Source organism: Tamandua tetradactyla, chromosome 12, assembly GCF_023851605.1.
Source record: "Tamandua tetradactyla isolate mTamTet1 chromosome 12, mTamTet1.pri, whole genome shotgun sequence".
Taxonomy (NCBI): domain Eukaryota; kingdom Metazoa; phylum Chordata; class Mammalia; order Pilosa; family Myrmecophagidae; genus Tamandua; species Tamandua tetradactyla.
In genome coordinates, this window is record NC_135338.1 from 293,169 (window position 1) to 310,065 (window position 16,897).

The following is a 16,897-nucleotide window of genomic DNA, read 5'->3' on the forward strand; positions in this document are numbered from 1 at the left end:
AGTTTAACATTTGTTTCCCCTATTATGTATTTTTATTCCATATGTTTTACTCATCTGTTGATAAGGTAGATAAAAAGAGCATCAGGTTTTCACAATCACACAGTCACGTTGTGAAAGCTATATCATTATACAATCATCTTCAAGAAACATAGCTAGTGGAACACAGCTCTACATTTTCAGGAGTTCCCTCCAGCCTCTCCATTACATCTTGACTAACAAGGTGATATCTATTTAATGTGTAAGAATAACCTCCAGGATAACCTCTCAACTCTGTTTGGAATCTCTCAGTCATTGACACTTTATTTTGTCTCATTTCACTCCTCCCCCTTGGTCGAGAAGGTTTTCTCAATCCCTTGATGCTGAGTCTCAGCTCACTCTAGGATTTCTGTCCCATGTTGCCATGAAGGTTTACACCCCTGGGAGTCATGTCCCCTGTAGACAGGGGGAGGGCCGTGCGTTTGCCTGTCATGTTGGCTGAGAGAGAGAGGCCACATCTGAGCAACAAAAGAGGTTCTCTTGGGGTGGCACCCCTTTTATTCTCATAAGTGGCCTGGCTTAGATAATGAATGCTATAGGCATTCTACCCTAATCCCTTTTGTCACCTGCAGTCTTTCCCTGTTCTTGTCTATCAGTCGGATTTTTTTTTTATCAGTCAGATTTTTTGAACTTATATTGTTAATTTTTGTTTATTTTATTTTATTTTGGTACTTGTGGGATCTTGTTAAATCTTGGTTTTGCTGTCCAAGGTACTCACCCTGTCTTCATCTTTCTGTGGCCTGGAAGATTAATTGGCATGCCTCCTCTATCGTTTCCACGTTATAGCTGAAAATACTGAAATGGACAGGCTAGAGTCCCTGCACACTTCACTTGAGGGCGACATGGCTGTCATTTCACCCATGAAAGCCCTTAACTGACAATGCATCCAGCCATTCTTCTCCATCTGGTTCACAACATCATCCAGAGAGCTTTGAAATATCTTGCTAAAATCCAGAAACACTGCCAGTAACCCTCTGAACTATCCGTCTATGGAGGGTCTGTGGAAGGTAACACAGCTCCATGTGTGCACACACACGTGTATACAGACAGCATCAACATTTACTGAGGACTTGAAACTTGCTAGACTTTCTGGGATGCACTTTATACGTGTTGCAGGTATGAATTACAGTTCACAATCTCAGAACTGTCGTGTTACTTTATGTGCTTTTGATAGACATCAGCTTAAACTAGTTCTAGTTCTTTTGTTCTAAGGGTTTCCCACCTCTAGTGTGGCCACAGTTCTAAGGTCTTGAAGTGTCATGAGGTTGATGAGGAGGCAAGTGGGCTTCTGTCATCAGCCTTTGTCCACACATCTGTCCAGTGTCCCTGTCTTCATGGCCCTTCAGTTCTGGGACTCACTTGGGAAGGGGGTAGACACGCCTTGCAACCTTTCCTTTCTGGCATCTTCTGTCCCCAGAGTGCTTCCAGAAAACCAGATTTGGGTCCTCATTGCTCCAAGGCCCATGGGCTGTGTCTCTTCCCTCCAACCCAAGAGAATCTCTCTAAAGGGAGAACTTTCCTCAGGGTAACGTTTCTTCAGGTTGGTCTTTTCTCCCAGCAAGATGCATCCTTCTCCTATCTACTCCTCCTCTATTTCTTCCCTAAATTCCTCTATCTTTTGGAAACAAAAGCTAGAAAGTCTTGTAAACTTTGTTTGCTTTTCATAGGCCTGAGGCAGAGATATGCAGCCTCTTACCTCCTTGCATAGGGATGGAAAGGCAAAAGAAAAATACAAGGAAGGGGGAAAAAGCCCAACGTATCACAAAATATTACCTAGCTACATGCACAGTGTTTCATTTAATCATTGCAGGAATTCTCAGAGATACATATTATTAACCCCAGTTTTTCCTATTAAAAAAACCAAAGATTTACAGGGAGATGAAGTAACTAGCTAATAAGGGGCTGAGCTGAGATTCAAACCCAAGTTCGCAGTGCTGCAAAGCCTCGTATTTGGTTACTGTATTTATATTACACTGCCTCCTCTTTTCACCATGCCTCCTGGGGGAAGCCTCATTTATCTCCGTGTGCTTTTGAAGTGCTCACCTCCTGAGAGATTACCTAGGTTCTTTTACATCTCTATGACCAGTGCATGCTATTAGGCTAACGGTATCTGCTTCAGTCCTTACATTTGCTGTTTGGGATGGAATAGCCTCGAGACAGTGCTCCTGCCCAGAAGAATGATTCTAACACTGGATGGAAAGCTTTGAACAATAGAAAAATCACGGACGCCTTGCTTTCTGCAGGGCCTGCTCTCTCTGCACAACAGTCCTGCTCCTCTGTTCCATCCCCACCCCTCACCCCAGCCATGGATGCCGTCTGACATAAAGCCCTCTGACTGGCAGCTGAGAATGTTAGGCTATGCAGAGAAAACATTAGGACATGGCTAACAAAGGTCAGACCTAGCTTTCCAATCTTCTCTACATCATTCTGGTCAGCCATATAGAGCCCAGGTCACAGTTCTTTATAAATTCTAAATGAAGGATATTTGTTTCTAGAAGGGGTCTAAGACTGGAAATTGTGGGTTGCACACCTGAACTTCCCTTAGCCTGCGTTCAACCACATCTTAAAATACCGATTATTTCCCTCTGTTGCTTGTTTTCTTAGCTGTTAGTATGACCTCTTTAGATTGGTAGCGCCTTAGCTATCGCCGAGGAGGGCGGATGTGTCTCATGGCCTCTTGCTTTTCACAGGCTTTGTGGAGCTCAGCTTGTACGACCAGGTGAGGCTGTTGGAGAGTTGCTGGATGGAGGTGTTGATGGTGGGGCTGATGTGGCGCTCAATCGACCATCCCGGCAAGCTCATCTTCGCTCCAGACCTTGTCCTGGACAGGTGAGAAAGAAATGCTTTGTGTTTCTTCTCTGACGTATTTAAGTGAGGTGTTTAGTGAGTAGGAACACAGTTCTGCATGCTGCAATTAAAATCTCACGCCCAATACGGTAATTAGAGGATGATAAGACCATCAGCCCCGTTCACTTGGTCAAGAACCTGAAAAGGAGAAAGCATGGGTGCAAGGATTCAGTGTCCTGTGGACTCATTTTTATCTGGTGGTGCAGCAGCATTCCCAGGCCAGGGCCAGACATAGCAGGGACTGTCTTGCAGGACACGTGACCACTAAGTGCACAGATCAACTTAGATTTTTCTGCATTAGAAATCGTGTTTGTGGGTTGTAATTTTAAATTGTCGTGCTGTTCTTTGCACCTGCAGGACCCAATTACATCTAGAGCTATCTGGACAGGTGATAAAATTCTCACAATTCAGCCAAATTTATTTTAATGTGCTTTACTTCATTCTCATGCACACACTAAATAGCATTTTTGGCAATAGGGGTGGAAGAAGTGCTTCATTAAATCCGAGGACATTTAATAGGAATTGGTGAATGATGGAGCTGATGGCAGAACATGGTTATATGTAGTTTTCTTTCAAGATGTTACAGAAAAGGAAATCATTTTTAATTGACTTAAATGACCTCATAACATTTACTGTTTTGGTAGGGGAAGCTGTAATACACAATACTCAAGCTTTTAGAAGGAAAAGTCACAGATTTTCTTGGTGTAAATTTGAGCATTTTGAAAATCCCCATGTATATTGATTTTCACACTCCTTATATTGAAAAAGCACTAGTGTGGAAGTTTGGTCACATTTGACTGTGTGCATACATGGAAGGATGCCCAGGGCTATGAACGATACAGAGCCTGCCCCCACCTGTTAGTATTACCTGTTTAGGGCATAGGAAGAACCCCGTGCACATGGTACCCAGGTGGAAAGCAATACCCCAAGGTATTAGCTCCGGTTCTGCTTGTCGTCATCGACGGCAGCATTGGCTGAGAACAGCACTCTGAGTCACTTGGAGGTGTTCTGGTGGAGAGCAGAGCCTTTGGGAAGATAAGTTGGGATGTGGAGCCAGCCTAAGTGCTGAACCACAGAGCAAGGCTCTGGGAGCCCCGAGCTGGGCAGCGCGTCAGACCCTCCGTACAATCAAGATAGTTAACTTACGGGCTTCTGTGTGCCAGGCACCACCCTAAGCCTTGACTCGTGTTGACTTACTTAGATTTCACAATAGCGCTTTGGGGATGAGAACTACTGTTATCCCTAACTGGAAGGTTAAGTTACTGGCCTACAGTTACAGGATGGTCAGTGGTAGAGCTGTGATGCAGGATGTTTGATTCTGGGTTCCACATGCCTAATTACCACAGTATTCTACGCTCAGTGAGATAGCAGATTGGAAGGAGAAAGAGAAGGAAGCTAAAAGGCAAACTAACTTTGTAACTCTAACCTTTTGCCTGAGACTAGCTTACCTCCATCCAATGCCCAGTTGAGAAGCCCAGTCCTGCTTCCATGTCAGGGCACCATATTGCAAGGCAGGCTGAAAACCATGCACCCAGTCAACCATGGCTCATTCATTCATTCATTGTATTTTGTTTGGTGTTTAAATAAAGCTACATCTCCCCCAACATACATATAAATATACATATATAATTCTCCTAATGCCAGATGGAAGTTCCATCTCTTGAACCAATATACTTTCTTTATGGTCAAATTATTTTAATTTTTCCTTTGATTTCCAAATCCATGCCTAATGTAGAGTTTATTTTCAGTGACCATTTCATTCCTGTTTTTGCTACAATTACCTCTCATGTTTCTCTTTAACTCCTGTAAGCATATGTATAAGTTACTGTAAGTTGATACAACCCTGGATAAATATTAGGCCTAGCCTTTGGTTAGATAATAGAAGAAGAGAAAGTCATTTTTCTTATAAATCCTTTTTCACTCTTTATAACTGTTTTAGAGTAGTCTGTTTTATAACATATACATCTAGTAATTTGATTATAGAAGAGAGGAATTCTTGGGAAGTGTAACTACAGTCACATCGAGCAGGCATTTTTTCAGGTGCCTACTTATTACTCTTGTTTTTAACATTAACTTCGTGAAATCTAGGATTTCAAGTATAAGATATCTTATACTTAGATATAAGTATCTAAGTGTGTCTCTTACACAGATAAAAAGTTTTGTGTAATAGGTATTTTTCAGGAGAAGGTGTTGATTCATAAATGTTTTGCAAGTGACTTCAGAAATTATGCCCTAGAAACAGGCTCTGTTATGAATCGTTTCCCAAAGTGAATAATCTTTGTACAACTTGAAAATGACTGTCTTTTGCTGAATTGTCTTAGTGTTACTTCAAGCAGTGATATGACTAGAAAAGCAGTGGATACCACTAGATTAGTTCCTTTTGTGGATAGTGAGACTGCAATTTTTGTTTCCCTTTACTCTTTCTTGCTGAGGCTTTTGCAGAGAGAAAACTTGAAATCTACTGAGGTTGAGAGGAAAATCCGATGATCTCAGCTTATTTCTAACAAGGCGGTTCTTCCTTTAGTAACCACTAGAATCATAAATTCACATGAAGATCTACCACAGAATATGAGCTTCTGATTGCTAAAAAAATCACATATGCTAAGACATTTTTCTGTTCTTAGCATCAACAGGAAATTGCCTAATGTTAAATGTTATGGAAAGGTCAACAGTTTGGGTGGGGCTTGACTCCGTGGCGGGTATTGGTAGGATCCCGTGGACTCTTGTACCCGTGAGTGTACTGAGCTTACATTCATGTTGGAGATTTTTCTTCACAATACCCATAGAATTTTCATTTCTAGATTTTCATTTACCCTTTGAATCCAGCTCATTTTAACTTCAGTTCAATATACGTTTTTTGAGTCCTTTCCATGCCCTTAGCCTGGAGCTCTCCACCCACTGCCACCCACACAGAGGTAAACTGTGGTCCTATAACCACATACATGCTGTCAGAAAATACGTGTGTGTATGCACAAAGTAATGTGCCCCAGAGCCAGGCCCATTTATTCAATCAGCATTTTGTCTTTGCTATCAAACAAAGCATTTGCCTTTTGTAAAGGAACGGTTATCAAATAATGAAATATTCTAGATGTAATTACTAATTTTATTTTTATTTCACACTAATATGTGGACAAATGGTATGCAAAAGTAAATTTCCGTGAGTAGATTTTGATCTATTCCTTCAATATTTTTACAATCAACTTGTATGCGCCTATATATATGTGTATATATACATACACATATATATATATACACATATATATATTTCTTTTTGTTTTTTTAACATGGTCAGGCACCAGGAATCGAACCCGGGGCACCGGCATGGCAGGCGAGAACTCTGCCCCTGAGCCACCATGGCCCATCCCCTCCTATATTTTTCATTTAGTTTCTAGGAATAAATTTGACTTCTACAGCCTGTGAAATGAATAAAAATACTGTAACCTTGCTACCACTTGAATGAAATGGTCAACTGTCACCAGCAATCTTTCTTCAAAATTGGCTCAGAAATTCACTGTCTCCATGAGGTTCACATGTTCCGATTACTGTGAGTTGCAGCATTTATTGGGGTTTAAGATGCCCCAGCATGTAAGATAGCTCCTGTTTTTAAAATATGAATTTGCATTAAAAATGCATTAAAAATCATCTTAATGAAGTGGTACCAATTTTAGTTTGTAAGACTATTCTTAGACACAGGTTTCAACTTCTGGAAATTAGGATTGGTTTCAGATGAGTCCCCTTCCCGTGCTACCTGGGGTGGGGTGGGGCTGGGGGTTGGGCCCAAATGATCCCACCTCTGACTCTGAGTCTCACAGAAAAGCAAACAGCCAGACTATTTTTTTTGGCGTGGGCAGGCACCCGGAATCAAACCTGGGTCTCCTGCACGGCAGGCGAGAGCTCTGCCACTGGACCAGCCACCATTGCCCGCCCCCCAGCCAGACTATTAAATCTACTTTGTGGATTTTTCTTTTTACCCGTGAGAGATATTTTAAGGCCATCTTTTCTTAGTATTGAAAGTCCTCTAGCCCAACAGTTATAATTTCCAATAATTAATTGTCTCGGAAAGAGTGTCTTGATGTGGCACGAGGAGGATTTGGGGAGCAAGTATTTCCTGTGCGTCTATTATGTGCAGAGCAGGGGACAGCCCAGAGCTGGGGAAGTGGTTAGGGGAGCTGGGAGAATGGGGTGTGGGAATAAATAAGGGGTCCCTACAGGTTTGGGTGCCCTCACCCAGGCCTCTCATTCCCCAGGTGGCCTTCCCCAGTGAGTGACTTCTCAGGGGCACTGGTGTTTTATCACCCAATCTGTCCACACTCAGGGAGCTTTAAAAATGGTAGCACAAGTTACTGTGTTTGTCTGCCAAAGCGAGTGGTTTCCCCATTGTCTTTGTGTGGGTGGGTCTGCTGGGGTGTGAATACCAGGGATGCAGGATCCTGGTGAGAAGTCTTTAGCACTTACAGGGAAAGTCTCCCCCAGGAATGGGGTCTCCTGTCGTTGGTTCATTTGAATTTGTATAGGCCCCTAGCTCCCAACCAGTGCCCCCAGTAGAAATGCTCCAGCTTGGGTTGGGGGCAGCCAGTTCACGGAAGACTTCAAACCTCCTTCTGGGACTGCTAAAGGGACGAAAAATGAAACTCACAGAAAACCGCCACCTCCGCGGTTGCCGGTCACCCTGCACTGTGGGCTTTTAGGAACAAATGGAGTTTTCACCGCAGTCACCTAACTGCTTGCCAAGAACTTCCTGTAATGGAGTGACGGATGATAATATAAGTTTTTTGAGAGCAGTGGGGGTGAAATAATGTGTCTCTGGCTGGAATGATGGAAACTGGTACTTGGTACTTGTAAAGTTCAAGTAATTTACTTCAAAAGTATACTTAAAAATTCATTTTTTTTAGGATGTGATCCAGAGAATTTTAATTATCTGGTTCAAAGTTTGTCTAAAACTTTTGCTTAAGAATAATCTTCAGCAACTCAAAAATTTCCACATCTCCATCTCTACCTTCCTTTCCTGATTCTAATATCTCTTCTCTAATCATGATTTCTTCGTATGTCATACTAGCTTTTCTCAAATTGCATTTAAATTTCTTTTAGTTGCTCTGTCAGTTTTTAAATGACCCCTAGGAAGTAAAAGCCAAGCTCTACATATGAAGGATTATTTCTTCTTGGGACATTTGCTTCTATAACACTTACTTTTTTCTCATGATCACTTTAGTTGTTCTGTAACTGAGAAATTGGGATTTAAGGGATGATTTTGTTATGGAACAAAAGCCATTGATTCTTTTGCCCAGTACACTCTGAAGACCAATTCCTGAGAGATGGGGTTTCAAGGAGAGAAAAAGTTTATCATCCTTTTAATTCAGATTTCTTGGTTATGATTTTGATGACAGAATTATTGTCTAGATGTTCCTTTTTGCTTTCTGGTGCATTAGAATAGACAGAGGGAAATACCTAATATCTTTGAATTGTAATCCAGCTGTCTTGATCTCTGATAATGATTGTATAGCCCTTATCTGCCCCTGAGATTGTAAAAACCTTGTGACTAACCTTCATTTGTGCCCATGTATCCAGCTTTTCAACTTTAGAGTCTTGTAATCACTAAAGACAGCCCCTCATGCTTATTAATGAAGGGTCTTGGGTCAGCCTCTAGCTAACCCACCCCAAATCCAAAGTAGTCTTGATAACAAAGACTGGATTTAACTAATATGGGCCCACCTGACATGCACAGTAGCTTAAACTTTAAACCTACAAGTCACTTAAACCTCATTCCGCCATTTTCTTACACACGTTCTGTGACTGAGCGTGTAATCAATCTGTGCACGCTCAGTAGTTAAGTCATCTCTAATTACATCATCTGGGGCCACTGTGCTCATTACCCTAAACCCTGCCCATCTTTTAATGCTATAAAACTATCAGGCTTACTGCAGGGAGACAGAATTTTGGACTGATAGGCCATCTGCTCTCCTACTATGTGCTAGTAATAAACTTTTACTCTCTTTGAAACCCTGGTGTGCCCAGAATTGGTCATTTGAGCGCACTGGGCAAAAGAACCCACTGCCTTTGTCCAGTAACAGTTCTCCTGATGGAAACATGGAATGTCTTATTTCAGTAATGTGTGTCATATCCAGGGCTGGTAGACTGAAATGGTTTAGAATGCAAATACTCAACAGAAATGGTATTTATTCCTTTAAGAAAACATTTGGTAAAACAGGTAGAAGGAAAATGTAGTTCCAATGCACACTTTTAGCTACATAGTCTTTATGCAAATGTTAACTTTAGGTATTATAGGAAATGTCCTGCCTTCTTTATGTGACGATAATTCCAGAAATTTCACATCACTAGGTGTGGTCTCATTACCGCCTTGTTATAGTTAAAGGATGTACATGATGAATCGGATGTTAAATTTAAAGGATGTACATGATGAAATTGGATGTTGAGAAGGAAATACTCCTTAATACTCTTGATGTTCGCCCGAAGCTGCACGGTCCTTACATTTCCAAATAAACTCTTGTAGGGATGAGGGGAAATGCGTAGAAGGAATTTTGGAAATCTTTGACATGCTCCTGGCAACGACTTCAAGGTTTCGTGAGTTAAAACTCCAACACAAAGAATATCTCTGTGTCAAGGCCATGGTTCTCCTCAACTCCAGTAAGTAGCCGCCCAGCTGGGCTGTGTTTTATGGGGGAGAGACGCTGTTTCTAGAGCTGGCATGACGCTGAGGAAGGTATTGGACTTACTTTATCTGAAAAGGGGTCAAATGGCTTTCTTTTGGACATTTCCTTTATTTTATAGGGATTTCAACTGTTGTTAGCTTTTGGGAACTTGAATGCAAATTATTCATTGGGTTAATTGCTGGCCATCAATTTAAAAAAGTGCCATAAGCCACTTTGCTGGAAAAGAAAAAATGAATTTTAACATGTTTAGCTTCTAGCCTATTTTCAATGTTTATTCAGACATTTTACTTGGTTGATATGTAATAATATTTACTGTTTGGGGTTCTGCATTAGTTCATTCATTCATTCAACACAAGGTTTCATCCTGCCCTCACATGGCCCACAGTGAGAAAACAAATCATTAAATATAATGATCTCGGTGCAACGGTGGTTCAGTGGCAGAGTTCTCACCTGCCATACCAGAGACCTGGGTTCAATTCCCAGAGCCTGCCCATGCCAATATGTATATATATAATGATTTCAGTGCTATAATAAAGTATATACAGAGTACTGTGGGAAAACGGAAGGAGAACAGACAATGGAGTGATTGCAGAAGGGAATGATGTTTGAACAAGTCTTCAGGGATTGAGCAGATGTTAGCTGGGCAGGGAAAGGAGTAGCCCAGGAGGAAAGAACACGGGTAAGCCAGGAGTTGCAAGTCGTCTGGAGGAAGGCTGGAGGGCAGGCGGAGAGGTAGTAAAAGGCTGTGCTAAAGATTGTGCTGCACCCTCGGTGGAGAGCTGCTGCTTGGGGCATTAAGCAGGCATAGAGAGGTTTGGGGGAGAGAGTCTCATGGACAGATGGGGGTTACTGAGAGGTCATTCAGGTCTCCGTGGGGAAGACTGACTAGAGAGAGGACAGACCGAGGCAGGGGGCCGGGTGGGTGTCACAGAGGTTGATGAGAGCCTGAACTGATGCGGTGTGGTGGGGACAGAGAGGAAGGGCCCGCACTTAAGGGAAGTATAGGAGGTAAATGTGAGGAATGAGTAAGGCATCCGTGGGTGTACATGGCTAGTTTTGCTGTGTGTGTGTGTGTGTTTTAAATTACATGAATAATACCTGGTCATTGTAATAATTCAAACGAAAGAAAAAACATATAAGGAAGAAAATAAAAATCGCCTGGAATCCTCCATAACTTTGGTGATTTTTTTTTTTTTTTTTTTTTGCATGGGCAGGAACCAGGAATCGAACCCGGGTCTACGGCACGGCAGGCGAGAGCTCTGCTGCTGAGCCACCATGGCCTGCCCTAGTGACTATTCTTCAGTAGTTCTCTTCCTCTCTAATGATGGGGAGATAGAAATACAGATGCATGCACAGACTCATACACAAAATTTTATGTAAACAGCACTGTATCTTGCACTAAAAATTATGGATACTTTGAAAGAGGCTTGCTGTTGTCTTATTTTTGACATAACCTCCCTGCCCCCCCCCCCACTCTAAGCCCAAGTAACCACTCTTAACAAGGCAGAGCAGGGCAAGGAAGTATCCTTCATTCCTTCTTCCAGTCTCTCATAGTCATTAAAATAATTATTTTTTTTAAAAGTCCCCCCTATGTTTACACAGGGAGGGTTTTCTTTTTCTTTTTTTTTTATTTTATAAAAATCGGAATATTTTACAAGTACTTTTCTGCGTGTAGCTTTTTCACTTTTCAAAATGCTGTAAAATCCTTCCAGGTCAGCTAAGAGAGATCTAACCTAGTCTTTGAAAAGAGGGCATTGTACTAAATTGTTCAACCATTTCTCTGTTGATGGGCCTTTACTTAATTTCCAGTTTCTCTCTCTTTTTTTTTTAACCACCACAACCATTACTGTAATAAAGAGAGATGAGCTATTTTGAAGATTTTCTGAGGATTTATGCCATTTTCATACCCCTCAGTTTGCCATCTGTTTGGTATTCAGTCCATTTGCTATATCAGGTATTGATTGCTTTGCTTATTTGCTCTTGCTGGGACTTTAGGTTATTAACTTTATTTTCTCAAATAATATTTATATCCATGTTTTAATCCCCATCTGATGACTTAAACTTCACACAGGCCTCATTTGGAGCTTTATTAGCTAGATTTTATCCAATCTTAGAGCTTAATTTTTGAAACCATAGGAATCTGTGGGATCATACCATGCTGCTTTCTTTTGAATCAGCTGTTTTAGTTTGCAAGCTGCCAGAATGCAATATACCAGAACTGGAATGGCTTTTAAAAAGAGTAATTTAATAAGGTACAAGTTTACACTTCTAAGCCTGTGGAAATGTCCAAACTAAGACATCCAGGGAAAGATAGCTTAATTCAAGGAAAGCTGATGCGTCTACAACACCTCTATCAGCTGGGAAGAGACACTGGTCCGTTGCTTCCAGGCTCCGTTGCTTTTACCCTCTGTTCCTGAGGGTGTGCCTCACGCTGCCTCTCCACTTCCTCATTCTCTCATTTCTTGGCTTCCCTTGGCTCTTTCCAGGTTCTGGTTTCCTTAACATCTCATGGCGATGTTTGCTGGGCTCCAAGCATCCCCAAACATGTGTGTCTCTGTTCTCCATGTGTCGACATCTGTGTCAGCTCTCTCTCTGTTGGCTCTGAGGCTTTTGTTATTTCTGGCTCTCTGCAAAATGTTTCCTCTTTAAAAGATTCCAATAAACTAATCAAGCCCCACCTGGAATGGATGGAGTCATATCTCTATCTAATCAAAAGTTAATACCGGGCCACGGTGGCTCAGCAGGCAGGAATGCTTGCCTGCGATGCCAGAGGACCCAGATTCGATTCCTGGTGCCTGCCCATGTTAAAAAAAAAAAAAAAAGGTTAATACCCACAATTGGGTGAGTCACATCTCCATGGAGATAACCTTATCAAGAGATTCCAACCTACATTCTTGAATCAGGATTAAAAGAAAGGGTTGCTCCCACAAGATTGGGTCAGGATTCAAACATGGCTTTTCTAGGGTACATAATACTTTCAAACCGGGACATTGGCCTAGGCAGCAAGTCCTGGAAACTAAAACTCAGTGCAGCGCCTGTGGCCCCATGGCTGCCCCTTCTCCCCAGCCCAGCCTCAGATCCCGCCTATCTCACAGCCCCTCCCTACCCCACCCCACTCCTCTTTAGGATGAAAGGGGACACAGAGAGCTGTGCTCTCCTCAACTGTCTGTAGGGGAGAACCTGTTTTAATTTTTCTTTTTACATTTCTAATTCATTATGAACAGTTACTTCTGTAATTTCTAGAAAAACAAAATAATGCAAAATACAGGCCCTGGTTTTTTTTTTCCTTGATTACATTAAAAATTTTTTTTAATTAATTTTAAAATTAAAAAAATATATGACAAGAAAGAAACACAAACATTCTTAACATACGATCGTTCCGTTCTACATATGTAATCAGTAATTCACAATATCATCACATAGTTGCATATTCATCATCAAATCATTTCCTTAGAACATTTGCATCAATTCAGAAAAAGAAATAAAAGACAATAGAAAAAATTCATACATACCATACCCCTCCCTTTCATTGATCACTAGCATTTCAATCTAAGTTTATTTTAACATTTATTCCCCCTATTATTTATTTTTATTCCATATGTTTTACTTGTCTGTCAAAAAGGTAGATAAAAGGAGCATCAGACACAAGGTTTTCACAATCACACAGTCACATTGCAAAAGCTATATCATTATACAACCATCTTCAGAAACATGGCTACTGGAACACAGCTCTACAGTTTCAGGCAGTTCCCTCCAGCCTCTCCATTACATCTTGAATAACAAGGTGGTATCTAATTAACATGTAAGAATAACCTCCAGGATAACCTCTCGACTCTGTTTGGAATTTCTCAGCCATTGACACTTTATTTTGTCTCATTTCACTCTTCTCCCTTTTGGTCGAGAAGGTTTTCTCAATCCCTTAATGTTGAGTCTCAGCTCATTCTAGGATTTCTGTCCCACGTTGCCAGGAAGGTCCACACCCCTGGGAGTCATGTCCCACGTAGACAGGGTGAGGGTGGTGAGTTTGCTTGTCGTGTTGGCTGGAGAGAGAAGGCCCTAGTGTTTTGCTTTTACATTCAACTGACTTAAAATTACTCTGTCATCCCAGTGCCTGCCCATGAAAAACAAAAACAAAAAATCTGTCAATTGCTGTAAAAGTTTCTAAAAGCTTACATTCAACTCCACCCATTTTTTTGTGGACCTGTAACGGACCATATTTTGAGAAGCTCTGTTATAGAGAATGGGGTGCTGCTTAGAGCTGGCTGGGTCTGGGGGAAAGGGGCAGATTCTGGAGAAGGGGGAAGAAAGGGTTGAGGAAGGAATCTGGAGGTCATTTGAAGGTACAGAGACCCCAAAGAGTACCTTTATGTTCTCCCTAGTTGAGTCTCAGTCTGGCCCTACTTGTGTAATAGGACATTTCCCCTGCACCCAGTACACCCCCAACTTCAGTTCTGGAAAGCAAATAGTTTGTGAGTAGAAAGGATAAATTATTGGGCAAATGGAAATTTTAGGAAAAGCCATGGAACCCAAGTACTTTGGAGCTTCTGGCTCTTTCTTGGCACTCATTGTTGCTACTTGCCTCTTACTCGATGATAAGAGGAACCAGCTTACGTTGGTGGTTGAGCAGATGTACACGTAAAACATGTCCAAACAGGACATTTGATTGCTGAAGGAAATCACCTTTTTTCTACTCTCCTCTTTCAAACTGCCTACAGATATTACCTCCCGTATATGTGCCATTTCTGTCTTTGTTAAAGGGAGGATCTACTTGAAAAGTACATACCATCTTGGCATCAGAGGATCATCAAATGCCAGAATGTGGGGCTTCTGTTATGTTCAGAAATCATTTAGAACTCTTTGGCACAGGAAAGGACTCCTTGGAAAGCAGTTTGCTTGTTGTTACAACATGTTGCAGTATAAAAAAGCCTTCCTTTTGGCAAGTTCACTAGAGCCATTTTAGCCTCCAAGACATCACGTTGTGCTGTTGTCAAAAGCTAGAAACAGAATCTGTGGGGATGGGTAAGAGGAAGACTACCGTGTTCCTTCCTGCAGCATCTGACAGAAGAACTGCTGTAAGAGAATTCCCGAGGGCGAGGGTGGCGTGCGACGTCATTACCACTTGTGGTGGAAGACAAGTAGAATTTAACAAATCTCTTTTTAAGAAAGTTAGTAGTTATAATAGTTGTCAAAATGAATTTATTCTGTTCAGCCTTGCTGTTTGGAAAGTGGCATTCTGTTTCTATTGGAAATTTTCCACTGTCAAGAGAGGGGAATCTTTTTTATGCTAGATTTTAAGGATTTGGGGGTAGAGATGTTTTCCATGGGGCTATCGGTAGCACTAAATTTAAAAAAAGAGAGAGAAAGAAAGAAGTGGGGACAGGATTTACCCTCCCACTTTAAACAAATAAAAATACCTAACAGAAAATATATAGCAGACACTGTGTATTGGGCAAGTCTCTCGGGACGGTGCAGTAACCAGCTTACTGCCTGCAGTCAATTTCCAGGCTGCAATGTAAGGAAAGTGGCCTGGAGTAGAGACCGGTGGTCTCCCTGAGCTGAGGAGACAGAGTTGTGAATTTGGGGAGGCCAAGGCAGCTAAGGGACAGTACTGGAGAGGAAAGAACTGTGCATGGAAAATAGTTCCTGAGAGCTGCAGAGCCCCCTTCAGATCTTCACCTGAGTGCATACTTGTGAGATGAACAGGAAAAGACACCAGAAAGGAGCAGGCAGAACAACTCCTAGAGTTCACAAAGGGCCAGGAATTGTTTATTTTCTTACCAGCCAGAGGAAAATCTTCTAATACACTGGACATTGGGTACAGTGCTCAGAAAGGTATTGCCTCAGTGGTGGGACAGGATTGGTCCCAGAGTAAAGGTTGTTTTGTTCCTGCCTAACAAAGCTTGAAAGCAAGTCTTGAAAGGATTAAACTACTAAATTGTCAAACAACTTAACTACACACTAGGGTAAAGCTCAGGAATGACAGAGGAATGTGAGAATATCCAGTACCTAACAAATTAAAGCTCATGATGTCTAGTAGTCAGTAAAAAATGACCTGGCATGCAAAGAAGCAGGAAAATATGATCTGTAATAAAGAAGAAACCAATCAATTGAAAAGACCGCAAAATTCACAGATAATGGAATCAGTAGACAAAGGCATTAGAAACAGTTTCATATGTTCAAGAGGGAAACATGAGCAACTTAAGAAGAGACATGGAAAGCATGTAACCCACAAATTTTCTAAACTGAACGTCTAGATTTGAAAACTGCCAGGATGGGATTAATGGCAGATTAGGTCTCGCAGAAGAAAAGATTAGTGAAGGTGAAAGCATAGCAATAGAAACTGTCATTTAAAAAAAAAATGAGAAGAAGAAAGAGAAAAGAATGATCAAGCATTGGTGAGCTATGGGACAAATACAGTTGCCAGTATGCCTGTGTTTGGAGTCCCTGAAAAGGTGGGATGGGGATGGAGGTAGAAAAATACTGGGCTGTCTTTATTTGCCAACATATTAATCTATGTAGAAAATGCAAGTGCCTACAAAAAAAGATGAGTTTACAAGATCGCAGGATACGGGCTAATACAGACACACCTCATTTTACTGTGCTTCGCTTTATTGCACTTTGCAGATGTGTTTCTTACAAATTGAGGGTTTGTTGCAGCCCTGTGTTGAGCAAGTCTATTGGTGCTATTTTGGTGACAAAATGTGCCCATTTCCTGTCTCTGTGTCATGTTTTGATAATTCTTGCAATGTTTCGATCTTTTTCATTATTGTATCTGTTGTGGTGAGCTGTAATCAATGATCTTTGATGTTATTATTGTAATTGTTTTGGGGCACCACAAACTGTGCCCATAAAAGACAGCAAACAATCGATAAAAGTCTGTGTTCTGACTGCTCTAAGACTGGCCATTGTCTCTCTCCTCTCTTCAGGCTTCTCTCTTCCTTGAGGCACAACAGTATTGAAATTAGGCTAATTAAACACCCTACAATGGCCTCTAAGTGTTCAGCGAAAGGAAGAATCTCCCGTCTCTCACATTAAATCAGAAGCTAGAAATGGTTAAGCTTAGTGAGAAGGGCACTCCCAAAACCGAGATGGCCCAAAGCTAGGCCTCTTATACTGAACAGCCAAGCTGTGAATGTAAAGGAAAAGTCTCGAAGGAAATCGAAAGGGGTACTCCAGGAACACATGAATAATAAGAAACCGAAAGCGCCTTTTTGCTGATAGGGAGAAAGTTTAATGGTCTGGATGGAAGATTAAATCAGTCACAACATCCCCTTAAACCAAAGTCTAATCTAGAGCAAGACCCTAACTCCCCTCAATTCTATGAAACTGAGAGAGGTCAGGGAGCT

General features: G+C 41.5%; 1 protein-coding gene across 1 annotated transcript in view; it reads left to right on the forward strand.

The window, feature by feature from the left end:
- Positions 1-16,897, forward strand: part of ESR2 (estrogen receptor 2) — a 76,352-nt gene that overhangs the window by 44,672 nt on the left and 14,783 nt on the right. Inside the window, 2 exon segments of the mRNA XM_077122424.1 lie at positions 2,727-2,865; positions 9,392-9,525. Of these exon segments, the coding sequence (XP_076978539.1) occupies positions 2,727-2,865; positions 9,392-9,525 (273 nt within the window).